The sequence below is a fragment of the Martes martes genome (assembly GCF_963455335.1).
Source record: "Martes martes genome assembly, chromosome: 7".
Classification (NCBI taxonomy): Eukaryota; Metazoa; Chordata; class Mammalia; order Carnivora; family Mustelidae; genus Martes; species Martes martes.
The window spans coordinates 97489536-97516272 of record NC_137894.1 but is presented as its reverse complement, the minus strand read 5'-3'; the positions used below and the strand labels follow the sequence as shown (position 1 = coordinate 97516272).

General features: G+C 44.7%; 1 protein-coding gene across 2 annotated transcripts in view; it reads left to right on the top strand.

Moving 5' to 3' along the window:
- Window positions 1-506: 506 nt before the first annotated feature.
- Window positions 507-26737, top strand: part of PYGL (glycogen phosphorylase L) — a 45051-nt gene continuing 18820 nt past the window's right edge. Inside the window, exons 1-10 of one of the 2 annotated variants that reach the window (XM_080807909.1) lie at window positions 507-949; window positions 6751-6852; window positions 9693-9771; window positions 12899-13002; window positions 18754-18885; window positions 22056-22167; window positions 22654-22736; window positions 24945-25088; window positions 25319-25411; window positions 26346-26492. In XM_080807909.1, coding sequence (XP_080664035.1) covers window positions 707-949; window positions 6751-6852; window positions 9693-9771; window positions 12899-13002; window positions 18754-18885; window positions 22056-22167; window positions 22654-22736; window positions 24945-25088; window positions 25319-25411; window positions 26346-26492 — 1239 coding nt within the window. In that variant the 5' untranslated portion in view covers window positions 507-706. The remainder of the gene's footprint in view (window positions 950-6750; window positions 6853-9692; window positions 9772-12898; window positions 13003-18753; window positions 18886-22055; window positions 22168-22653; window positions 22737-24944; window positions 25089-25318; window positions 25412-26345; window positions 26493-26737) is intronic. The other variant, XM_080807908.1, reaches the window with a different exon arrangement.

Genomic DNA, 26737 nt, shown 5'->3' with positions numbered 1-26737 from the left:
CTTTTACGGGGCAAACTGGGGATGGGTCTGAGGGGTCTGGGATTTCTTTCTGAGGCCTGGGATCCAAGATGGGGCCATTCAAGGAGGCCTTGAAGTAAAAGCGGGCGGCTCCCTTCAGAGGCTTATGGTGGACCCCATTCCAGGTGAGAATAATAACACCAGTGGCACGGCAAGTAGACGTGCGCCAGACAAAGGTTTGCCCGTGTCCACACACACACACCCTCGAGTGTGGGAGCATCTCGAGCGGGTTGCCAGGACCAGCGCCGCCCCCCGGGACTCACGGATCCGGAAGCTGATCGCCGAGTGGCTACGTGACGGGCCGTAGGTGCCACCTCGGACGGCCCAGGGGACTCAGCCCAGCCCCCGGGGGGGGGGGCGGTCCCGGGGGGGGTTCCCGCCCCCCCCTTCCCCAGCCCCGCGCGGCGGGCGCGCAGACTCCGGCCGCCCGGGGTCCCACGCGTGCGCCCCGCGCCCCTCGCAGGCCCCACCCCGGCGGCCGCAGAGTCCGGGGCGGGCCAGGCCCTCCCTCCGCTCCCCCTGGCCGGAGAGCTGGAGCCCCGGGCGGCGCCGCGCCCAGGGGCGGACCCCAAACTTTCCTCCCACTCAAAAGCGGCGGCGCGCGGCCCGCTGCCCGCTCCGCCCTCGCCCTGCCTCGGCTCCTGGGCCGCTAGACCCGCTCGCCGCGCTGCCCGCCGCCGCCGCCGCCATGGCCAAGCCCCTGACGGACCAGGAGAAGCGGCGGCAGATCAGCATCCGCGGCATCGTAGGCGTGGAGAACGTGGCCGAGCTGAAGAAGGGCTTCAACCGGCACCTGCACTTCACGCTGGTCAAGGACCGCAACGTGGCCACCCCCCGCGACTACTTCTTCGCGCTGGCGCACACGGTGCGCGACCACCTGGTGGGGCGCTGGATCCGCACGCAGCAGTACTACTACGAGAAGTGCCCCAAGGTACGGCCGGGCGGGAGGTGGCCCCGGAGGGGCCCTCCTCGCCGCGCCCTTGCCCGCACCGCGCTCCCCGCGGGGAAGTGCCCCCGGAGTCCGGCTGGACGGGTGGGGTGGGGGGCGCCCAGGGGACGGCGCTGCACCGCTCCACCAGCCCCAGCCGCACCCGAGTCGCCGCGCCCTGGGCTCCCGCGGCCGCCGGGGAGCGGGCGCCCGGGCCTCCCTCGTCCGTCCGCTGATTTCCCAAACTTGGGAGCATCCACATCAGCATTTAATGGGAGGTATAGGGCGCCTCCTGGGTGAAAGCCAAGCACGGTTCTAGGCCCCGAGCAAAACCGACGAAAGCCGTGCTTTGGCTAAGTTTAATGTTTAGGGAAGGGAGACAAACACAGACGCCCGTCAAAAGGTTGTAAGAGCGGGGACTCGGGATGGGGTGGGGGGAGTGGAGAGGAGGCAGAAGAGTCGAAGGAGCGTGCCTCACTGCCCCTAGATGCTTTGGAGGGGCTGGGCTGGGGGATCCGTGGATGACCTGGGTTCTCCGGGGTCTGAGAGAGGTGAAGAGGGAGGAGCAGAGGTCCCGCCCCACTGTCAGAACTCCGCCCAGTCACGCCCACCAGTTCCGAGGAGTCGGGTGTGGAGCTACTGCACTTCCTTGTTTCCTGCGGGGATGGAGGCGGAGGGCCGGGCCGTGCTCTGACTCTAAGTCCTACCCCAGAAGCTGCTGGGGAAGACTGTGCCCTGACCACCCTTATCCACGGCGCAGGGGCTGGGACGCAAGGTTCCTTAGAGAGCTTTTGGGCGCACAGAGGGGCACTATTTCCACCTGGCCAATCTTGGACCATTAGGGGGGTGCGGGGGAGGTTGGAAAGGATCTGGCAGGGAGAAGCATTGTGTTGTGCAGAGATAGAGGGGTGCGAGTATGTATTGGGAGAGGAAACTGGACAGACTGGCTGGGGGCGTACTGAAAAGGGTGAAGGAGGCAGTGGGGAATGCATATAAACATCTATTAGGAATATTTTTAATATGTGAAAACATGGGGAAAAAAAAGACTAGTCCGAAGAACCCATGAGCAAAAGAAAGTAAATACTTGTAATAAGAAACTGCAGCTGTTACAAAGCTTCCAAATGCTTCCACATCCTAGAGGCCTAGATCTCTACCCAAAGGTGGCAGCTGCTAAAATATAATCTTAGAAATCACTTGGTGTATACTTATGTCTACTGTATTTTTTTTTATTTGCATAGAAGGGACTGCACCTCCCATTAAATAAAAATTTTTAAGTTTTTTTTTAATATTTTATTTATTTATTTGACAGAGAGAGAGACAGCAAGAGAGGGAACACAGCAGGGGGAGTGGGAGAGGGAGAAGCAGGTTTCCCGCTGATCAGGGAGCCAGATGGGGGCTCGATCCCGGATGGGGGGCTCCATCCCAGGACCCTGGGATCATGACCTGAGCGGAAGGCAGATGCTTAAGGACTGAGCGAGCTAGGTACCCCTGTTTTAAGTTTTTAAACTGGAGAGTGAGATGATGAGCATATTTTAGAACCTAGCCTCCCCCAACACAGACACACACACACACACACACACACACACCCCTCCATAGCCTTTTGCACCATAGAATACACTCACCTTGTATGTTTCTCCTCCCTTGGCTTATCTGGTACTTTACTGTTCTCCAGTCCTCTGGCTAGTTTTCCACTGGACAGCACTTTCCTGCCTCAGTGCAGGTATAAACCAAATATTCTGATGGGGATAGGCTGGGGATACCACAGTGAACGAAATTCATTCCACACGTTAATAAAATATCTCCGCTGTGGCAGTTTTTCCCCTAAGCAGAAGGTTCCTGCCCTCATTAGAACACAGAGCAGAGCCAGTAAGTGCGTCCACACTTTCCTCCCATCTCCCCTGCTCTCCATACAGATGAACCCCAAATCTGGACCTCTGGCCTGGATTCCTTTTCAGACTCCGTTCCTGCATTTCTGAGTGCTCAGTGAACATACCTAGACCTCTCCCTATTTCCTCAAACTCAAATCATCATCCATCTGAATCCTGGCTATCTTCTGTATGTAATTCTAATGGCATTGCCATCCTGTCACCCAGACACAAAACTTTGGTCTCACCTTTGATTTCCTCCTCTATTCCCCATTCAGCACATTGCCAAAGTCCGTTGGTCCCTGTGGGTTCTCTTGAAATTACTCACTCCTGCATTCTCTCTTCTCTGCGCTGGAGGCCTAAGCTACTGGTGTATGAAGTAGACCTCTGCATGGTTACCTTGCTTCCCGTGAGTTGTAAAGCTGGCAGCGTGCGGCTGGATATGGCTAGCTCTTGTGCTTCATTTGGCCAGCAACGCGCCTTTAAGCAGTTAAATTTTCAGTGCCTACGAGCAGTACACATACACCCAGTTCTTGGCCCAGGACTCGTTTCATGTGACTCTCATTACACATTTATTTTCTCTGCCTGGCTCCTGAAGGCATTTGGGTATGCAATCCCATCTCATTCTGTGTGCTGTAGCCAGTTAAACTTCCTAAAGCAACACATCTTGCCCTCTGTTCAAATATGGCACCCACTGCCTGTCACAGTCATGGAGTCCAGGTGAACCGATCCCTCCTATCCTACCTCCCATTACCCTCCTGGGCTCACCTTGCTCTCCCGCCAAAACGATCTGCTATCCCTGTCCATGCCCTGTACTCCCCACATCTGGGCCTCTGCCCACAATGCACCTATCACTTGGGATGCCACCCCCCCACCATGTGTCTCCATGCTCAACTCTTGACTGTCCTGCAAGTTACAGTTGTGTTGTCACCTGTTCATAGATCTTCCCAGAAGTATCTGGGTCTTCTGGTTGATGCTAGGACTAAAAATCACATTTTTAAATATTGGTTATTGTTATGTCTTCTTTATAAGACTTTCAAAAATGTCCACTTTATAGAAAATTTACATAAAATATCAGTAGTAATAGTAGTACATGCATATAATTTATAAGGTGTATTGGAGATGTTCAAATATTTTGCTACCAGGAATATGTTTTAAGTGTTTAGAGACCTCTGACTAAGACAATCAGTTTTTCAAGGTTTTCAAGTTTTATCCCCAAATGTGAGGTGAAGTTCCCCCCCAAAAAAATTACTTAAGGGAAAATAGGAAATCACCTTAAATTCGTGTGCTTATGAAGTCTGTTGTGTAATGAGGTGCTTTTTCAATAACTTTATTTTAAGCAACAACATTTTTTAGGAAGATCTTAAAATGTCTGAAGTCTATACTAATTTAGAATCATGAAAAAGGAAGCAAAGAGAGGCCCCCTGGATGGCTCAGTTGGTTAAGTGTCCCACTCTTGATTTCTGCTCAGGTTGTTGTCTCAGGGTCCTGAGGTCAAGCCTCTCCCCTAACCTTGATGCATGGGGCTCCGTGCTCAGCGGGGTGTCTGCTTGTCCCTCTCCCCACCTCTACCTCTCACCCCTCCCCCTGTTGGATCTCTCTCTTTCCCTCTCTAAATAAATAAATAAAATCTTTTTAAAGGGGGGGGAACCAAAGGAATTTAACACAGATGTAGTCATCTGGGGGTGTGAACTCACAATTAGAAGTGTTGGATATATATATGTACTGTATTTACAAAAAAGCTTATTATAGATCATAAAACATAAAAAGCAATATATGGTGGTTTTATTATCAAGATCATGAATACACAGAGAAGAACAGAAAAAAACTGCCCTAATGTTATGCAAATGTGGCTTGTGGCTTGACGTATTCTTTCCTGTGATATGGTAGCCTCTTATATGGGCTGTATTCTTGGAGGGGGAGAGGAGTGGGGCCATGCACTTCCCTGGCCTGTTTCTGCCTCAGAAAAGATACCTTTTCCTGAAACAGAAGCAGCTAATAAGCTGATGAGGTCCCTAATGGAAGCATTATAGATATTCAGACACCTTGGATAAAAATAATAGAGATATGCTGTGGAAAATCATGTGATATAACCCATTAAGATATGGATGTTGACAATCCATGGGAACACTTAGAATTCAATTGTTTCATAAGATGAACATGGGAAAAAGTGAAATTTCTAAGTTGACATTTTCATATAATATTTTTTTATTTTTTATTATTTTTTAAAGATTGATTTATTTATTTGACAGACAGAGATCATAGGCAGAGAGGCAGGTGGGGTTGGGGGGAAGCAGGCTCCCTGCTGAGCAGAGAACCCCACGTAGGGCTCAATCCCAGGACCCTGAGATCATGACCTGAGCTGAAGGCAGAGGCTTTAACCCACTGAGCCAGCCAGGCGCCCCTAATATTTTTTATTTTAAATATAAATGTGTAAGTAATGCGTTAAATATTAGGTAATTAAATATTAGATAGTTAAATATTAGAATAAGCGTTTGTGACATTGAGATATATTCTTTTTATATTTTTGGGTTGACCAAATACTTTTCTTTTGGGTTCTTCCTGTTGGGTAATGAAGGAGTCCCTAAAATTTGAAGTGACTTTATATTGATGTATTTCTAGATGTTTGTTTCATGTTTGGCAGAAAAGGAAAGGGGAAGTGATATGGAAAGTAGGGTATTGTAAAAGGGGATGATGAAGTTACTCACTGATCTTCCTTTTTTTTTTTTTTAATTAGTTAAATTTAGGGGCACCTGGGTGGCTCAGTGGGTTAAAGCCTCTGCCTTCGGCTCGGGTCATGATCCCAGGGTCCTGTGATGGAGCCCCACATCGGGCTCTCTGCTCAGCAGGGAGCCTGCTTCCCTTCCTCTCTCTGCCTGCCTCTCTGCCTACTTGTGATCTCTGTCTAATAAATAAATAAATAAATAAATAAATAAATAAAACCTTTAATTAGTTAAACTTAGATTGTATTTTGAAAGGTTTTAGGCAACTCTGACCTTGGCACCTTTCACTTTCATCTAAAAAAGTGTTTACCTGGCTTTAGGTCAAAGGCAAACAGTTGCTAAGTTGTTAGAGAAATTTCCCACTTCATTAAGGACAAACACCAGTAAACCTGAGGTAGAGAAATTTCCCACTTCATTAAGGACAAACACCAGTAAACCTGAGGTAGTCTTTTGTTATTGCCAGACCATGGCCTTTCTAGAATCATTTTATTCTAAAATCATTAACTGTAGTATTACTTGCAGTAATCAGACACACTGGCTATGTTCTAGCCATTGTGTGCATCTCAAAGGAGTTAATCTTTATGTTTCCTGGATGAGTTGAGATGATCACAGTCAACCTCACCTGAATCTCATCGTATAAATATGTTACAAAATGAGTGATGAGCTGTGACAGTCTGATTTCTGTTTGTCCAAAACATATGCTTAATTCATGAGGCTCGTGAACAGGAAGGAAAACACACACACAAAACAGTGAATCTAATTAGTTGGAGGAGTTTGCTTTTCTCTCCCTGGGGATAAAAACTACTTTGCCAAAAGAAGGGTATAGGGGCGCCTGGGTGGCTCAGTGGGTTAAAGCCTCTGCCTTCAGCTCAGGTCATGATCTCAGGGTCCTGGGATCGAGCCCCACATCGGGCTCTCTGCTCAGCAGGGAGCCTGCTTATCCCTCTCTCTCTGCCTGCCTCTCTGTCTTCTTGTGATCTCTCTCCGTCAAATAAATAAATAAAATCTTAAAAAAAAAAAAAAGAAGGGTATAAAATGGTTTTTCTCAAAGCCAGCCGTCAGTCTTGCTTGTGTTTAGCCTTTCATCCATCGTTCAGAGTCTCATTGGAACCTGTCTTGGTCTGGCCTGTTTGTGTCTTATCGGTGACCTTTTGTGTTTGTATGTTGACAAATAGCATTGGCCTTACAGCATTCACCTGACCTCTCTTTGTTTCAGAGAGTTTATTACCTCTCTTTGGAATTTTACATGGGCCGAACATTACAGAATACCATGATCAACCTTGGCCTGCAAAATGCCTGTGACGAGGCCATTTACCAGGTACGTTGTCTCCGTATTTCTTTCATTCTCTCCCCTTAAATTTCAAGTTCAATTCAGGAACCTTGGGAATGTAACACCAAAAAAAAAAAAAAAAAGTGAAAAATTGCTCCTTAGCTACAGCTATTACAATTCAAAATATAAACTAGTGGAGATCTCTGGTTTAAGAGAAAGTTAGAGAACTGGTTTTGCCTCATGAGAATTTTCTTCTGGTATCAGTTTTTGATGGCACTCTCCAGAAAATTACATCTTAGGAATTAGCATCTGAACAAGCCCTTGGGCTCTTACGTACTTTCATTATTTTTAAAGAATTTTTTTTTAAGATTGTATTTATTTATTTGACAGAGAAAGACACCTTGAGAGAGGGAACTCAAGCAGGGGGAGTGAGAGAGGGAGAAGCACCTGCCGAGCAGGGAGCCCCATGTGGGGCTCAATCCCAGGACCCTGGGATCATGACCTGAGCCGAAGGCAGATGCTTAATGATTGAGCCACCCAGGTGTCCCTTAAATAACTTATTTTTAAGTAAGCTCTATATCCAGTGTGGGGCTGGAACTTGCAATCCTGAGATCGAGTCACACACTCCACCAACTGAGCCAGCCAGGCCCCACTCCTATTTAGTTTTAAAAATGATCAAAATTTGACTGTTATTCATGTATCAAGGCAACATGTATAAATCATAAGTTTTTAAAATTACATTGACATACTTTCTTTACTGATTACTGAGCTGTAAAATACACTTCCTCCTTAAATGAGGAGCTCGGGGTCTTAAACTTTATATGCTAATTTTTTTTTTTTTAAAGATTTTCTTTATTTATTTGACAGACAGAGATCACAAGTAGGCAGAGAGAGAGGGGGAAGCAGGCTCCCGCTGAACAGAGAGCCCGATGTGGGGCCCGATCCCATGACCCTGGAATCATGACCTGAGCCGAAGGCAGAGGCTTTAACACACTGAGCCACCTAGGCGCCCCTGCTAATTTGTTTTTATGGAAAGTATTTAACTGTTCCTCCCCTGAGCTTCAGGGATCTCCCTGCCAAAAACCAAATAGTTCTTAATCCTTTTCATGTGACTGAAAGGAGGAATGTGTATTTGCAAAACACATTCTAAATGAGAGACCGTCCAGTCCAAACGGTTCCTTGTCCTTGCCATGGGATTGTCTCGTGTGGCCAGCCGCTGTCACAAAGGGCTGGTTTCCTTCATGGCGGTTAGGTATTTTCTATGAAAGAATCATTGCAGCTCCCCTCCATGTCCCTGTTCTTTGCTTCCCCTGATAACATGTGAAAACAAAACACCTCGCCTGGCCTGGCATCTAACCAGGTGCGTGAAGTAACCTACGTCAGCCTCCTCGAGGTTTACAGCCTACTGTAGACTTCCGTGTTTAGAACTGAAAAGGTCCTGAGTGTTAGCATTAGCCCTGAAGGGTTTCCAGAGTGGCCTCTTCTTTACCTTACTGTTGTTTGTTCACAGCTGCTCGATTTACACCGTGGTGTGATACTTATTACTTAAGCTGCTTCCCCATTGTGTTCTTGGCTTGCACAAGGACCCCAGTAAACCCTGGTCACCGGGAAGCACATTTGAAAGCCCCTTCAGAAATAAACAGAGGCGAGGCTGTTCTTGAACTCTCAGGAGGTTTAGTTATTAAGACTTGTGTGAGAAAGCCACCTTTGGTGGAAGGGTGGGGATCCAAGTAGGTGGCTCTAAGGAAACCCGGGCATCAGCTTCAAGCATGGTTCTAACTTATGTGTATGCTTGTAAATGTGTCAGTTATGTTCCCATTTTTAAAATAATGTCTAATTTAATGGCTTGTCTCACTTTCAGATAAGAATACAGTCATTTTCACAACAAACCATTATTAGTCAAGCATGGGCTAGATTACTATCTAGTCAACACAGGGGAGGTCATTTAATTTCTCTAGCCATCAGTTTCCTCATTGTAAGGTGAGCAGCCGAAAGGGGTCTCCAGGACCGCTCAGCTCTGACATGAGTCCACACTGGTGCCAACCGGCCTCTGGTTGTACGAGCCAAACACTCGGGGGCAGGGACCTGGCTGCCAACCCATTCTGTCCATCAGCAAGGTCATAGATGTCCATTGGCCTCCCATAGTCTCTTTCCCACCTCAGAAAGAAGTGGAGGATTTTCACCCTCGTCCAGCTGGCCCTCAGGGCTGTTTCCCGGGGTGCTCTCTGGTCCCAGGCCTCATGGGCAGTGACTCAGTAACCAATTTTGGGTTAACAGCCATTGACCCTACTGAATAAATATGTTGTGGTCATGAAAAGATGAACTTTACTCCATCCCAGAAGTCTGACCTCATACTCTTTGATAGTTTTCAAAATCCTTCAGCCCGGTTAGTGTCAGCTTGGCGCTAGACCATTCCTGAGGTTTTAACCCTACCGCACATAAAAAAATAATAATAATTTTAAGAAATAGTAATAGCTAGTATTTATTGAGGAATATCTGTTCAGGGTAATTCTAAATGCTTTATTTGTATACACTCATTTAATTCATAATAGCCCTAAATCAGGCAGATGCTGTTTTCCTCACTTTCTTAAACAAGAAAGGAGAAGCACAGAGATTTACGTGGCCCAGAGTCAGAGAGCTAACTAACAGAGCCCGGGATGGCCCTTTGCAGCACACACTCCTCCCCATGCTGCTGCTGGCCGTCTGGTACAGTTTGCAGTGCGGTCTCCAGCATCTGCTGGGGACCTCAGAATACTGTGAGGGAGCTGACAGAACTGAGTCCCCGCAGGACCCTGGAGGCCCAACCCAGAGACTGAGGAAATGACTGTGCTTCCTAAAATGGCCTGCATTTGTGCCTGCATCCAATGTTGCTTTCCTTTCATCTCCAGCTTGGGTTGGATATGGAGGAGCTGGAAGAAATTGAGGAGGACGCTGGGCTTGGCAATGGTGGTCTTGGGAGGCTTGCCGGTAAGTGACATCATGAGGGTGTTATGTGCTGCCTGGCCGGTTGATGGCTCCTCACATGCCCAGTGTGACTGTGCTTGGAAGAACCAGACAGGCTCTCTAGGAAGAGTGCGAAGTGTGACCTGGCTTACAGGTATCTTTGTCTTTGAGTTTGCACTGTGGTTTGATCATTTCTACACAAAGAGCAGAGAAGGGAACTTGAACCAAAGAGACGTTGCTTAAAACCCTTGGAGACATTGCTTAAAACCCCACAGTTAACCAGCTCCTTCCTGTGCTCTTCAGGGTTTCCCAAGTGGCCCCTTTCCTTCACTGCTGTTTGTCCACAGCTGCTCACTTCACGAACCTGTGAGGGGCGACCTGAGTTGTTTCACCATTGCGCTGTTGTCTTGTGCCCTTGACAGTCTGCTTTCTGATCGACTGGTAGGCAATGGTACACTTACTATATTAGTGGTATGATTTAGTTCGTTAATACCTTTTTTTATATGGATGCAATTCGAGTGCTTTATCCAGGAAATGATTTTTCTGCAAATGTAAAGGAAAATGTTAAAAAGCTAATACCAACTGCATTAAATAAAAAATATGCTTCCCTGTGACCAGCCATTCTACTTCCTGATATTTACACTGAAGATATACTCAACACTTACACAAGGAGGCATGTGAAAAAGTTATTATAGTATTATCTGTTAAGGCAAAGTATTAGAAATAACATGATGCCCTTTGATCTAAGAATAGGTAAGTAAGTGTTAGAACATGTATGCTGCAGAAAAATATGCAGTAAAAGAATAAAAACAATAAAATCGATCTGTATGTATATCTCTGGGTAGCCCTCTAAGGGGAAAGGAAAAAAAAAGCAAGTGGCATTAAAAGGAACACAGTGTGATACTATTTATGTTTTTTAAAAATTAAATATTTTCTGTAAGTAAATCCATAGGGAATAAAGTCTGGAATTTGAAATACTAAACTGCTCCCCCTGATCCTCCCTAGAGAGGAGTGTGAAGTTGGGGGATGCTCACCCTGTCTGTAATGTTTTAGTGTTTTTTATAATGAGGATATATTACTTGTGAAATTTATTTTTTTATTTTAATTTTAGTATAATTAACATACAGTATACTTGTGTAGTTTAAATTAAATAATAAAAATGTACCACCGTACATTTCTTTATCAGATTTCACTCTGAAAAATAATCTATTTCTTCTTTTTCAAGAATGATTTTAATATCTCTAAATTTACGCACACTTTGGAGTTACTGGAAATCCGTTTGTGTGTGTTTCATGGTATTTAATCCATACGTTAGTGGCAGTGTGCATTAACATTGCTATCTGTATTAGAGATACTTACTACCTTGTAACATCAGCCATTGGGCAGTTCAGTAGGCTGTCCATGAGGCTGTAGGAAGATCAGCAAGAACCAGTGGCATACACATCTAAGAATGACAACCGGCCTGCCTTTCATTTATGTAAAGCCCCAGGCCTATTTGTTGGCTGGGTTAACCCCATTCTGTGCCTGATATTAATGACCTTGCTCCTTCAGTTGGCTGATTAGGTCAAAGAGTGAAGTGGTGAACCAGGCTGAGTGATTCTCATTATGTGGCCTCATCTCTGACTGACTGAAAAGGTTGAGACCCCATTCTGGTCAGGCTCTAAGAATAATTTGATCAGGACCCAGGAAAGACAAATGGCCACAGATCTGAGAGAACAGGAACTGGAGCAGAGTCAGGCCACGTGAGCATAGGGACCAGAAGACTACTGTGAGGTTCCAGTAAGTTGACGGCATTGGCCATTGGCCTTTGTGGATTCTGTTTTAGAGCCCACCATGAATCTAACTCAGCCCATTTCTGTGTGATCTGCAAATGTTCTTTTCCGTTTTAGATCCTATTCTGTGTTCCCTCATTCTCTGTATATTTCTCAGTTCCGATTCCTGAGAAGGACAATCAGATTGGTATAACCCCTCACGTAGAATTTGGCCACAACATAGATCACTGCCTAGCTTTTGTTATTTTTTTTTAAGATTTTACCTATTTATTTGAGGGGGAGAGATAGTGAGCGAGAGTGAGAGAGAAGGACCAGAGGGAGGAGCAGAACCAGCTAGAGAAGCAGGCCCCCTGCTGAGCAGGGAGCCCGATGAGGGGCTCCATCTTAGGACCCTGAGATCGTGACCTGAGCCAAAGGCAGACACTCAACCGACTGAGCCCCCCAGGTACCCCTGTGCAGCCTTTGGATTGCCTGCTCTGGATCGGGGCTTTATCATTAATGCTCTTGGCTACAAGTAACAGAAAATCTAGCAAAAATTGGTTCAACTGACAAGATGGGTGTTATCACTGACTAAACAAAGACTCCAGAATTCAGGCTGCTCCAAGATGAGTTTATTCAACAGCATGATTCTGTCAGGACTCTGGCTCTTTGTGGTTCTTCTGGCCTTCCCCCATGGAAAAAAAAATGTGGCAGGAGCAAGGAAATCTTTCAGTGCACCTAGCAGACTTCCTAGCACCTCTCATTAGATCATAGGTCATCGCATGCCCATGCCAAAACCAATCACTGGTGAAGGAAATAGAATTACTATGATTGGCTTAGACCAAAGCAAGATGCATTTCCTGGCCCAGCCTCCCGAAGCATATGGCCCCTTGATACCTGAACAACACTGGAATTCCACTGGCCAGAAAAAGAATTGCCACAGATGTCCAACTAGTTGGTTGGGTGGGCCCATGTAAATTACACTCTCTTGGGGCTATATTTTCAAGCAGGGGGCCATAGAGAGAGCTTCCCTTAGAAAGGGCAGTGTGAGTGACAGACACAATAATGGTTGTGTCTGAGGCAGGCCAGCTTCCTTCTCTGTTGTCAAATGAGATGCCAACACATACACAGTGTTATTTCTAAATGGCAAGATAGTCAGTGCTGTTTATTTTCTTCTGTATTCATTTTTGTATTTTCTAACTTCTCTATATAATATTCATTTTATAATTTTAAAATGTTATTTTAAAACAATACCCACCGCACAGCTGTCTCTGTGTTTTAAAATACAAATGTGGGTTTTCAGAGAAAAAATGTTTTGTGGCTACCATGTCTTTTAAAGGAAGATGGAATTTGGACTAACCCTGATGACTCTGCCTTTGCCCATGTTTTCTGTGATTCAGCCTGCTTCCTGGATTCCATGGCAACCCTGGGACTTGCAGCCTATGGATATGGCATCCGATATGAATATGGAATCTTCAATCAGAAGATCCGAGATGGATGGCAGGTATGTGAGCCGTCTTTCAAAAGTTTGTTATTAAAATACTTCTCCTTTGTAGTATGCTGGGTGATTTATAATTTACAGACATTTAATGTAGAGCTTTTCTAATATCTCTGGCATTTAATCGCCATCACTGAAAACCGTCAGTGATGGATTTGAGGGATGTGAGTTCCCTAAGAGCAGAGAGCCTGCCAGTATCATTCAGCTCCAGATCCAGAAGCACCTCACATAGTCTGACTCCTGAGAATGCTCTGAAAATGCTCGCCACTGACCCCTGACTGTGGACCACCTGTTATAATAGTAATCAGACCATACAAATAACTCTCATAGAATTTTTATATAACCAAACTGGATTCTTATGTATTTGTTTCTTTTATCTTTGGTCATTCTTTGAGCTTATGGTCAGCCCTAGTGGGGATAGTCTTCCCTGATGCTAAGTGTGTTTTAGACTTTCTCTCTCCCTGTCTTTTTCCCCTACACACACCTCATTGACAAAAAGATACTGAATTCGATTTCCAAAAAGCCCACATTCTCTGGGCCCCTCCCACATTTCCATGAGTCAGTCTGAGAGGGCAAAGTGCTCCGGACTGGATGGGGGTGGCCTAGGCTGGAGCTAGTCGCAGGGTAGAGGAAGGATGAGAATAAGCTGAGTGTCAACACCATTCTCCTTCCCCTCCCTCAGTATTTTGACACCCTCTGAGCCAGGGAAGAAGGAACTAAAAGGTTTGAGGTAATGAAAGAATGCACCAAGGAAAGAGTCTCAGATGGAGAATACTGAGCACATACCGAAAAACAAACATTTTGAAAGACAAACTTCCAAATTTTGTGAAGGACCAGTGGATCTTAGGTATCCCTAAATAAATTAGAAGGCAGCATTGCATAGAAAAAAACATGTAAAAAAAGAAAAAAGAAAAAAACATGTAGCCCCTAACTGAGATCTGTTTTCTAATTTGAGGCCTAACTGCAACTCATTACCCGATGCGGGGTGTTGCTTTGATTAGGTTACCTCACCTCTCTGACCCTCAGCTTTCCCGTCTGCACAATATAGACACCAGCTTCACGAAACCATTATGAATATATGTAAAATGTCTGGCACACAGATAGGCACTCAGTAAAACATTAATTTTGCCTAAGAAAGGAGGATGATTTAATAAACAGTGGTATTTAATATTGATATAGTTATTATATATTTTATTAATTTTGATGAAATGGGAAGTTGTTTATGTTAGGTGAGAAGACAGGGTTTGGAATGATATGGGTGGTATGACCTATCCAAAAGAAGCCAAAAAGATAAAGAAAAAGTACTAGGAAAAAAATACATCAAAGCTTCAACAGTCATTATCTCTGGGAGATAGGGTTACAGGCAACTTTTACTACCTTATATTTCCTCCTCCACATGACTCATATTCCATAAGAAATGTGTATGTTATAATCATAGACGTTAGGAAAACAAAGTTATGGGTTCCCTTCCTCAGGGAAGTAACCTAGAGTTTCAGTGTGAGAAACCCAGGTTAGCGGGCATTTCTGGGATGACCAACACTCTGACACCATCTGACCAAGCCGTACATGATTTCCATTTTCAGTCTTTGAACGTGTCCTGTGCAGTATTCATTATACCCCCCACTAATTAAAGATGTCCTTTCTTATCCTTTTACTGTTCTATGAAAATTTTAAAAGAAACTCAGTAAGCCCATCTCAAAAAATTTCTGTTCAAGTGCGTTTTCCCCAGAATTTAATGCAAGTTCACTCTTTTAAAATCATGCCTGCTACCTTTGCTACTGTTCAGTGGCCTTTAACCCAGGAAACTGTCCTTTTCTCTTCTATCAGACCCAGGTCATAAAAAAGAGAAACTGCATGACTTTTGCTTGTCTCCAAAGCTGACCTCACTGGCCATCATCACTACTCTCACTATGACTTGAAACTGAGTCAGAAAAACTCATTTTCCTTACCATATCCATTGTTCTTCACTGGGATGGGATTTTAACATCATACCATTAAAAAAGAAACAATTTTCCATTAAAAAAAGGTATTTTCCAGGAAAGCAGCATGCCTCTTGAGGGAAGGGCATGCCCCCGCACACATCAGATACATCATTGCTGAAGAAAATGGCGCAAGCTGAGGACTTTTTTTTCATGTAGGCTCCACAGCCAACATGGGGCTTGAACTCCTGACCCCAAGGTCAAGAGTTGCCCACTCCACTGACTAAGCGAGCCATGCACCCCCAAGCTGGGAAGATTCTTAAAGGTTAATGGACTTCTAGTTTTTGAAGTCTCTCTTCAACAAAGATTTACAGTACTGAAGTGTTCACTTTCCCCCTAAGAAAAATAATTTCATTGCCAAAATTCTTGACTTAACAAAATTCTTGAACTCTAATGGGGATCGTTGAAACTTTATCAGTAATAGTGTTCTATGAAAATAATTGCGCACTGGAAAGAAGGACAAAAAGACAATTGCGACAGCCTCGCATTAAAGTTTAACAGTCATATGTGTCTCAGAGTTGAATCAAAGAGTATCTACTAGAACCCTTGTCTCTCTTGGAAACTGGCCAAGCCTGCTGTAACTAGTCATGCACAATTCACGTTCGCCAGCAAGCTTCTAGTTACCACTGTTGAATTTGTGGGCTTCTCCAGGAAACCATGGGTTTTCACTTATTTGTACCATCAGAAAGCAATGTTTGTTTGCTCGTGAGTTCTTCATGTCCTGTGTATTTCACAGTGGAGGGGAACAGCATTTCTTAGAATTCGGTCAGTAAAAGAGCTCCCTGAGCTGACCTCTGCTTCTGTGCTGGCTGGAGGACAGATGCCATTGGGTAATTCCTCTAGGGAGGTGCCGAGTGCTGGTGGTCCTCCCTCCCCTGACTGGCACCCTGCTCCCCCCTCTGCAGACCCCCGTTTGCTTTGTCTCCATTCTCTTTCATCTGGGATGTTCAGATCCAGCAGCCCACTTGGATGGAAATGAAAGCTCTTCTCCCATCTTGCCCCCACCCTTCACATGGCCCTGTGTATTAGTACATTCAGGAATCACTGGCTACGTGAAAATCTAAATTTACAGAGTGGTTTATTGATTCATCGGAAGAAAGCAAGGTAGAGAAGACGTTTATCATCATCCTGCAGCTTCCGTGGCTTTACTAAGGGTGGCGGGGGGGGGGGGGCGGGCAGTTCTCTTTTCTCCTCTGATCTGCTCAGACCAGACCAGTTTGTGGTAGTGAACCATTTTTCTTTACCTGAAAAACAAGCTTTGTGAAATCGGGGGAATTATAATCTGGTTCCTTGCTAAATCAGGAAGAGACTCAAAATAAAGAACAGCAAGCTAGGAGTTCTGTCTTCCTACAGAACGAGTTACCCCAGTCAGGTCGAAGTCAGCCAGAGCAACACTTAATGGCATTAAGAGTGATCTGCTGACCGGTGTCTTGTCGCTTTGCGTACCCTCAAAAGGGCAAACGCAGCTTCTGACCGGCATGGGAGGGGGCCGGTGGTGGCAAGCCCAGAGGACAGCAGAAAATGTGTTGTCAGCTCTCCTGAACACATGGTTTTTGAGAGGAAAGCTTTTCTGCCTCCTTGTCCCGTTCGTGCGTATCTTCAGGCGTGTTTTACAACAATCCCGAGTGCTGAAATGAAGTGTCTTCCTGTTACAGGAAGCAGTGTTCACACCGACCAGCATCTGAAAACCTCACCGCCCTTGCCTAAGAGCGGTAGAAAGTTGTTTTGTGTCAGGATGTTTTGATCCTCTGTGGATATTCTCATTTATTTGTGTGGAGTTTCTAGTTATTAACACAAGCTAGTGGACTCTGACTTCACCAAAGCTTAACAGCTGATGAAATTCCGCCGTTTCCATGTTGTTTTTGTTTTATTTTTTGTTGTTCTCTTTCTGGTTAGATTAGCAGAAGTTTACATTTTGAGTTGCAGCTACTGGCTTTATCACCATGTGTACCCCCTGGGGACATGTTAAAAATGCAGAATTTCAGACTGCTCCCCAGACTGCCTGAGTCTCTGCATTTTAACAAGACTGGATCAGTTGATTCGCTCAAACCTCGCTCCAGCCTTTGCTAGGCTTCCCCCTGCCTGTGAGTCAGCCTCCTGCCTCCCGTGTCTCTCTGACTCCCAGATCTACTGTTTACAGATGTCGTTTCTATGAGTCCCCTTTTCATTCACCACTATGTTGGAACTTAATGTTAATGGGTAGCTCACTGGCTTTCTGGACATAAAGTCATGATCAATGTTGGAATAAATGCATGTGTATTTCCTTGTCTGTCTGTTGACTTCAGTGTTTTCTCTGATATCTCAAAACAGAGTAGCTGTGTGTCTTTGTCTCCACTCTATGCCCAGGGCAGGCAATGCATTCGTATTTAGGTGGTGGTCATAAAACCACCTGAGAATTCATAAACAAAATTTTCTTAAACTAAAGCTATCTTTTCTAAGAGGGGAAAGTGAGAAATCAGATAAGTAAAATAACAAGATTTGGGGTAATCTGTCTCACAAGAGTACTTTGTCCCCAAAGCCCTCACCTCTCCTTTCTTGTCCAAACACAATTGCATTTTTTAACGTATATGTAATATTTTAAAGCTTTCACTGATAATGTCTTTACTTTAAAAGTACATTCCCCTCTCCATTGTGTTCTTTTTGTTGGTTTTGTGTTGGCATGTTTGTTTATTGCAAACCAAAATTCATTGGATGTACAGAATACCCTAAATACAAACTATGATTTTAAAATTTTTATGAGAAATATGTGGTTATAAATTAACATAAGCATATGGGAAAATGTTGAAATTGTCAATAAAATAAATTCCTGACATATTAGTATATATTATTTTCAAAATGAACCATAATTAATAGTTCATTATCAGATCAAAATTACTAAAGGGATTAAATTAAACAAAGACCATAAAATGTAATAGTGTCTTGTATCTGTACAGTTCAGCCAGGGTCCTGGGATTGAGCCCCACGTCAGGCTCCCTGGTCAGTGGGGGGGGCCTGCTCCTCCCTCTCCTGCTCCCCCTGCTTGTGCTCTCAGTCTCGCTCTCTCTTTGTCTCTCCCTGTCAAATAAATGAATAAAATCTTAAGAGAGAGAGAGCTTTCTATGAGTGGTATTCCTTAACTGGTCTGTGCATTCTAGGCAAAAGAATCTTGACAGAAACCATCATGTAGAAACCTTCAGGTCCAGGTATCCAACTATAAACATTCCTAGATGGCCTCTCTTGGTCGCCCGAGCTGGACAGTTGTATTCACAGATGTTAAGACACAGGCCTAGATCAGGTCATGATCTCAGGGTCCTGGGATTGAGTCTCTGCTCAGTGGGGAACCTGCTTCCCTCTCTCTCTCTGCCTGCCTCTCTGCCTACTTGTGATCTCTCTCTCTGTCAAATAAATGAATTAAAAAAAAAAAAAAAACAGGCCTATAACCCGCAACCCTAAGGTTAAAACTCAGCGGTGCCATTTACTATCTGTGTGACTTTGAGCAAGTTCCAATTTCCACTTCTTTAAAAAGGAAAAAATCATAGTTGCATCCTACAGGGTTATGCTGTGAGAATTAAATGCAGTACTATGTATTGACAGGTGTGATTGTTGTTGATTTAGGTTGCAGTACCCTAACATAGGTGAACTGAGTTCAGCAGAATCAATGACCTCTCTTACCAAAACAGTATTCTTGCGTTGAGTTAGTCAAAGATATTTTGATTCAATATGATTTGACTTTTGACTTGAGATAATGGAAGGTCCATATCTCCCGAAAAATAGATTCTCAGCTGTGTCCTTTTTGTAGGTGGAAGAGGCAGATGATTGGCTCAGACATGGAAACCCCTGGGAGAAGGCCCGACCCGAGTTCATGCTGCCGGTGCACTTCTATGGAAAAGTAGAGCACACCAACACTGGGACCAAATGGGTCGACACCCAGGTATTGGAAGCGTTCTCATGCTGAGCATTTTGTACAGTAGAGCACGGGGAATCCACGGCACTGAGGATGATATGCATATGATATTGAGGGTAGTATATTGTGTAGTGAAGGATAGAGTATGTTTTTGTCCGTAGTTCTGTTCCTTCTCCTAATGAACCCACTCTTGCGAAACAAGGGAGCTGAGACCAAGAGACAAGTGACTTCCCCAAGGTCAAGTGACTTATCAGGGTCATTTTGTAAACAGCTTTATCAGAGATTAATCAATGCTATAATCCTAGTAGGCTTAGCTCTCCAGTTTTATATAAAGTTTTTGATACCAAGATTAAATAAATGTAAATGTTCTTCCTTACCTTGCTGCCATAGATACATTTACTTGGGAGTTCTCAGGGGTAAATATTTTAAAACCAAAGTATTTATTGAAAGGACTGTGAAAAATTTTATTCATTGCAAAGTCAAGAAAAATAGTACAAAATATTGCAAAATGTTTTGTTCTTCTGTGCAGAATCACTTCTAGAGAAATCATGCTGGTGTCAGTCCAAGTGGGCTTACTTCATGGCTGGGTATTTATCCTGCCACCAGATGTGAGCGTTACCTTGTTGCTGACCAGTTCACTTCTCAGCACCTCAGTGACGCTGTGTGCTCTGCTGTCTTCTTACTTGCTGACAAACAACCCCTATTCATTACTAGACTGCCTTGTCCAATCTTTTGGAGGCTCCAGTTGAGATATTAATGAATATGATCTCGGGCTGGGAGGGATATGTGACCGGCCATTCTTTAAAAGCTTAAAGTAAATGGTAAAGAGTAAGTTAATATTTTTAGCTGGCAAAGCTGTGAGTGAAATTCAGTACTGCAGTGCTAAATTCAGTTGGTTTGTGGATTATGCCCCATGAATAGATGCTTTATTTTATTTTAGAAGAACCAAGACCCATTTTATAGTTGACTTTTTAAACTGATAATTTATTCTGCTAATCCACATAGAGCTCTTCACAGTTCAGAAAAATAAGACTATTTAAAAATGATTTTTCTATCTGAGGATGAATTTGTTCAGTGTAGGAAATAGCAGATCAGAAGCTACAGTAGGTCATTATGGTATAATAGTAAAAGGCATAAACGAAGACTGTAATTTTAAGGTAAGTTTCTCTTTCTCTTTTTCTAAATTTGGTTAAACAACAGAACACAATCTCAGTTGCAGTTGGTTACAAAGACAGTCAAGAGAGCTTCAAACAAATCAATTGTTAATATGCCCAAAGAATTCACATGTGTTTGGCATTAAACTAGTATTTGGTATAGGTTTTGGTGTCTAAAACTTCCAGTGACTTTTGAGCTATTTAAACGTATGCAGTTTACACAACCAATCCTGGAAATATTCTGTTTACATGAGGTCCCACTGTTGAGCTACCTCGTATTTACAGAGCACCTCTACACATTTTCATAATATATCCAGAAATTCAGTTAGAGACAGTATATTTTTCTGTGCCCACAAAGGCAATGTTACAGGGCAGATGGAATATAAGGTGAGCTGCCCCAAGGCGGGATTTCTGGAAGCCGTCGCCCAAGTCAGCCCCAGGTCTATAGCTGGTGAGGTCAGAGGGCATGAGGACCGGCACGGTGTGCACACGCCTTGGGCAGATACCAATAAACTGAGCAATCCGTTTCATTCATGTGTCTGCTCAGGTCCTCTGGGAAACAGATACCAGAGAGAATTAGAAGTGTAGGTGTGATATCGGGGCAAGGCCTGTGAATGACAGAGTGGAGGGGAAGAGGAGGAGGCGTGGCACCTATGAAGAGAAAAGGGGAAAGAAGGAGGATGTCAGGAGGAACCTCCGCGGGCCCTGAAACTCAGAGCGAGCAGCCCCGCTGATGGGGCCTGAGATTGAAGACTGCTCATGAGAAAAGTCCTAGCTCTCAAGATCCCACCATACCGGGAGCCTCCCTAAGAAAGCACAGCCTCGACTCAGCGGGACTCGAGCTCTCAGGCGGCAAGTTCTGCCAGACGTTCTCTAAAGGGACATCCGAGCTCTATGTCTCCCTAGCTTCCTCAGTTACACTTCAAGGATCAGAAGGACAAATTATTTTTACACCCAGACTCACTCCCACTCTGCAAACACCTTTTCCTGATGGATCACAATGTGCTTTAAAAATCTCCAGAGACCTTTATTTCCCAGTCAGAGGTATTTAAAGAAGGGTGATTACTTCGAGGTCATGGTACTCACGGAAGCATGACTGAATATATATGACTGACTGACCCTGGCTATAATGCTTCATTCGCTCATAATTCAGCAAACCACATTAAAGAGATCAATGTAGGTTTCAACCCTGCCACTGACTGTGACTGTGGGTAAGTCACTTCTCTCTCCGCCTCATTCCTCTCATGTCTAAAATGAGTGGATTGCACGAGATGATCTCTGGTGCCCTCCAGTACAAGCTGTCTGTCATTCCCCTTCCTTCGAGCTTGACTGATGAGGCAGGGAATACAAGTGAGTCTTTTCCCACATACACTTTAAATTCACCGGCAACACAGTTATCTTCCTATTCTTCTCTGTCTCAATGACTGTCACAAAGACTGAGCTAGAGTTTCCGAAGCTCACCTCTTAAACCCATCTCAGCTAATTATCAGCTGATTTGTCAGACCACTAAATTAACTCTTCTTCATGCAACTTCGAAAAATCTCCCATAGCACTTCCAACATCCTCTATAATCTATCTTCATATATTTTCGTTCCAATCATTTTCACCGTATTTGAAATCAGATCACTGAATTACCTACACTAAACTTACCCTGATTACTATTTTGTAATGGCAACAGATTCACATTTGTCACTTGGCATGTCATATTTTATTATTCTCAGAACAGTGGCTTAACTGAAGCATGAAAGAGTGGCAGCCAGATCAGGACAAGGGACATAGGGTGATCAGCATGGGGATGACAGAGTGGACCCTCAGTCTAGATGGTTCCAAGCACCCAGATTGCTCCAGTGGGAGGAGGCACCACATGGCCCATCAGAACCTCCCCACCCCCAGACCTAGGACCTTCCATCTTGGTTTAGGCGTCCCACAGTCTGAGTCTGTGATGGAGTCAAGAACAGAATCCCTTGCTGTGTCCCAGCCCACTGTTCAGCCTGTGTCACCACACATGGGAAACTGAGCAGCTGCTTCGGTTTAACCCCACAGGTGGTCCTGGCTCTGCCATATGACACCCCAGTGCCTGGGTATATGAATAACACCGTCAACACCATGCGACTCTGGTCGGCTCGGGCGCCCAATGACTTTAACCTCAGAGACTGTGAGTACAGCCTGGGCTCTCATGGAGGTGTGTGTGTGTGTGTGTTTAATCTTTTTGATCTCAGAGGTAAACAGATCAGTACCAGCTCTGAAAGAGGACACACAACAAGGATCTCGGGGACCAGGACATAAATGGTCTCTGTGTCAGGGTGTGTGTGTGTGTGTGTGTGTATAATCTTTCTGATCACTAGTTAGTATCAAATTGAGCTTGAGAGAAAAGCCTTGAGTTTCTGATCAGAACTTTCCAGTGAGCAGACATTTTACGGAGCACGCATGGAGGACATTTTAAAAGCAGTCCTTCTGTCTGGCCCTCTCGGACTCTCATGAGGATCACAGCATGGACAGTTGTGGAAATCCTTTTGGATTTTCAGGAGTTGTAGGAATCCCCACATTCATCTGGCAAGCAGCAAGCATCAGGTGAGGTCAAGGGGCTTTGATAACAGTGGCTGGCTTGTCTACTTATTCATTTTTCTAACCTTCCCCTCAGTTAATGTTGGAGACTACATTCAGGCTGTGTTGGACCGAAATCTGGCCGAGAACATCTCCCGGGTCCTCTATCCCAATGATAACGTGAGTGGTGAAGCTTGCTCTCGCAGCAGAAACAGAAGCAGCCTATTTCAGAAGCACTTTTCTGTAGCCCATAAAGCGCATCTTCAGTACTGATTTTTTTATTCTTCAGTGCACAATAATCTCCATATCTCTTCCTGAATTGTCTAGATTTCCCCTGCCCCCAAGTAAGGAAAACATATTTGTAAAAGACATGAAGTCAGAATTGGTATTTTGCCCTTCACCGGTGACCTCACAAATTTCAAAACAAAACCTAGATATAAAAGATGAAGTGGAGCACTGGTGAATTACTGTTTCAACAGAAGTTTCTTCCACAGAGTCAGAAGCCCCTGTAGGTTTCCTGCCTGGCCTCTTCCCCTTGCTGACAGGCTCTTCCCAGCCTTCTACATTCAGGCGAGTTGGGGTCTGGACCTCAGAGCAGACCCAGGAGCAAAGGAGCAAACACTTGTTTCTTATGCCACTTATTCATCTCTTGAAATTTTTTCTCATGAGTTATTACTCCTAATTTTACACTAAAAATAGCTTAGCTAAAATTAAAACAATAATAATTTAACTTGGAACTGCATCACAGATGAACGCCAGGGATTCTAAGTTGGTTTAAATATACTTAGCTCTATCTTATATGTGGGTAAAATTACCTTCTTGACGCTGTAATGATTGTCCTTTTAATAATAAGTCTCAAAAACAACCAGATTAGTAATCTGCTCTGCAAAGATGGCACCAAACAAGGATTGGGAGATGAGGACATAAATGGTCCTTAAGACTAGGCGTCCACTTAGTTGTAAACCGTTGTCTCAATAGCGGATGAAGTTTGCTGCAGCATTTTCAGAAACTTAATGCTGTATGTTATTTTGCCCTTTGAGAGGGACATGGTGACTTCAGTACAGGTCAGAAAAGTCTTTGACCCAAAAGCAAAAAGTCTTTTTGTTTCGTGGTCAGTTAGAGTAAGAATTCTTCCAAGCACTGCCTAGCCTAACCCAGCCTGCAAAATTATTTAACTGGAAGGGGCTTGAAATTCATCCTCCTGTCCTCAGTAAGGACCAAACCTAACTTTACATGGAAATAACCATCTACAGCAATTCACAGGGGACACAAGGTTAGCATGGGGTGCAAAGTTAACTGAATTCATTGAGTAAAAGATAGCTGTCAGGGTCATGCCTGTTTTTAAGTACAAGTTGATAAATCAGTTTTATACCATAATTACAAAAACAAACTCATTCACTCTCCCCAACTTGGCCATAGCCCTCCTCCAGGCATGAGTCCCTCTTCCAGGAATCTTTCAACTGTTACCCCTCTGCAGCTAGTTATTTTTGCCTTGCTTAAAGCTCCTTAAGGTCTTCTGATCACCTATAAGAAAAGTGCAGAATCTTAGATGTTCTCCCCAGGTTCCTCAAAGATGTGGTCATGCATTCTCGGACGCACCCTCCATGATCTCACCTGAGGCCCCCACTGTTCCGGACTGTTTGCTGTAACCTTTCTCACCTCCAAGAGAAGCCCCTTGCAGCTTCCTTCCTAGCGGAAGTGATAACTGCTGCCTGGGTTCTGAAATTTGGTTGGGAGAAGAAGGCTCAGAGTCTCAACAATTCAGCACATAAACTTCCCTTTAAATCCCTTCCCCCCCATTTTCAGTACAGGGTGGTACCCCTGCTTTCGACTTCCTGTCTCCCTCCAGCCCAGAGACCTCCAGAGAATACACATCAGGCTTCTGCCTGCGTTGGGGGAAGAGATTGCTCAGCTGGGGCGTTCTAGCAGTGAAGTCTGAGGCTAACTCCTGCTTAGTTAGGCTCACAACTAACCTTTCACCGCATCTTTTCCCCTACTTCCAAAGGCACCAGTGCTGCCAAGTCCTGATCCTTTAGGAGCTTTGGAGCATTAATTTAGTTGTTCTTTGGCCCTTCTTTTCTAGCAGGTCAGGATCCAGTTTTCCTGGGTCTTCTGGCCCAGTTACCACTCATGCATCTATTTTTCAGTTTCAGAAAGGTTGTTGCTGTTGTCTTGTCTCCATTCCCTTTATCCTGTATCTGTACACCTTCTTTAAAGCCCTTTACACTTCAGGAAAGAGCAAAGTCTGATGCTTGGCCTTCAACCTGTCCTCTTCCGCCAGATGTTCTATGAGCTTTCGTCTTGAAGTTCTCTGGGCAGGAGATCCCTGGCATATTTTGGCCATGCCACACAAGTGAACCACTCTCACTCTGTCTCTCTGGCTTGAAGTTTTTCGAAGGGAAGGAGCTGAGGTTGAAGCAGGAGTACTTTGTGGTGGCCGCGACCTTGCAAGATGTCATCCGACGTTTCAAAGCCTCCAAGTTTGGCTCCACGGACAGCGCCAAAACTGCGTTTGATGCCTTTCCAGACCAGGCGAGTATTCAGTCTGCAAACACGGACAGAGACAGTGAGGGAGCAGGACTTCCTATCAGATGTACTCCTCTTTCTCAGGGCTAAAAACGTTGAGTAGGTGCCATATACTTAAAGCGCCTCGCCCAGGGTGGGCATTCTGTTTGCTGCTTTGTGCAGGCGCGCGTGAGGGTAAGGAAGACCTTACCCCAGGCCATCCGTCCCCTGCTCACTGATGCCTTTTCCTCATACAGGTTGCCATCCAGCTGAATGACACGCACCCTGCACTCGCCATCCCTGAGCTGATGAGGATTTTTGTGGATATTGAAAAACTGCCCTGGTCCAAGGTCTGGATAGTTTGGCTTCCTTTTCCTTTAATTAAATAGTATATCTATGGTTCAGAGATTTTCCCCAAAGCTCCCTTTACAGTTTTTCAAAATAAGTTCCTGTTGCTAACTTCCAATGAGCAAAGATAGTCTGCCCAGTGCTAACATTTCTCTGTCCTTACTGCTCTATGGGGAGGAAGACTAAGAAAGTAAATACATTGCTAATGGCACCCAGCTCAGATGGACTGGGTCTAAAAGGATTTTTTTGTGTGAGTCTTAAAGGATTCTAAATTAAATTCTCCAACCTCAGAAGATGGCAAGTTATAAGTGTCCCCACCAGTTTGCAAATCAGAATTTTAAACATACTCCATACTTTCTCAGAACATTCCTTGTTTGTGTTGCTCAGATTTTTTCTTTAACATTCTTTAAGATTTTATTTATTTTTTTATTTTTATTTTATTTTTTTTAATTTATTTTATTTATTTGACAGAGAGAGAGAGAGAGAGAGAGATCACAAGTAGGCAGAGAGAGAGGGGGAAGCAGGCTTCCCACTGAGCAGAGAGCCTGATGCAGGGCTTGATCCCAGGACCCTGAGACCATGACCTGAGCCGAAGGCAGAGGCTTAACCCACTGAGCCCAGGCGCCCCACTCAGATTTTGCTTTTAATAAATGGCATGATAGGATAGTAGAGAAGACTTATCAGTATGTTGTCTTCAGTTTTATCAAACAGTTTTATACATGGCTGCTTCCCCCCTACCCAAAAAAGAAAACCATATTCCCCGTCTCTGGATGATTCGGACCCTGGTTGAATTGAGTGTGTCCGACTATGTGGACGAGCTGTGCTGTTGCAGACTGGCAGGAGCTGAGGGAATATGTGGTCCTGTGTGATGGGGTGAGCACCTGCTGGGCAGGCTTCTTGCACAGGGAAGCAGCTAACTCTTCTCCCTTCCCTCAGGCCTGGGAGATCACCAAGAAGACCTTTGCATATACCAACCACACGGTCCTCCCAGAGGCCCTGGAGCGCTGGCCTGTAGAGCTGGTGGAAAAGTTGCTTCCTCGACATTTGCAAATCATTTATGAGATAAATCAGAAGCATTTAGATGTAAGTCATTTTGAGAATCGTACCCCTTTTGAGAATGATGTCTTGAGATGTTAAGGGCGGCTGCCGTGTTCCCTCTCACCAAACTGGAGGCCCAAACATCTTTCAGACATAGATACATCAAAAGTATTCAAGACTTGGTGGGGCGCTGTTAAAGACACCTTTTAGAAAACACTAAAATAGAAGATGGCATCTCCCCAGGGTGAACCCACGCCCTTTCTGTGGAAGTGAAATTCCATATTTGCTCC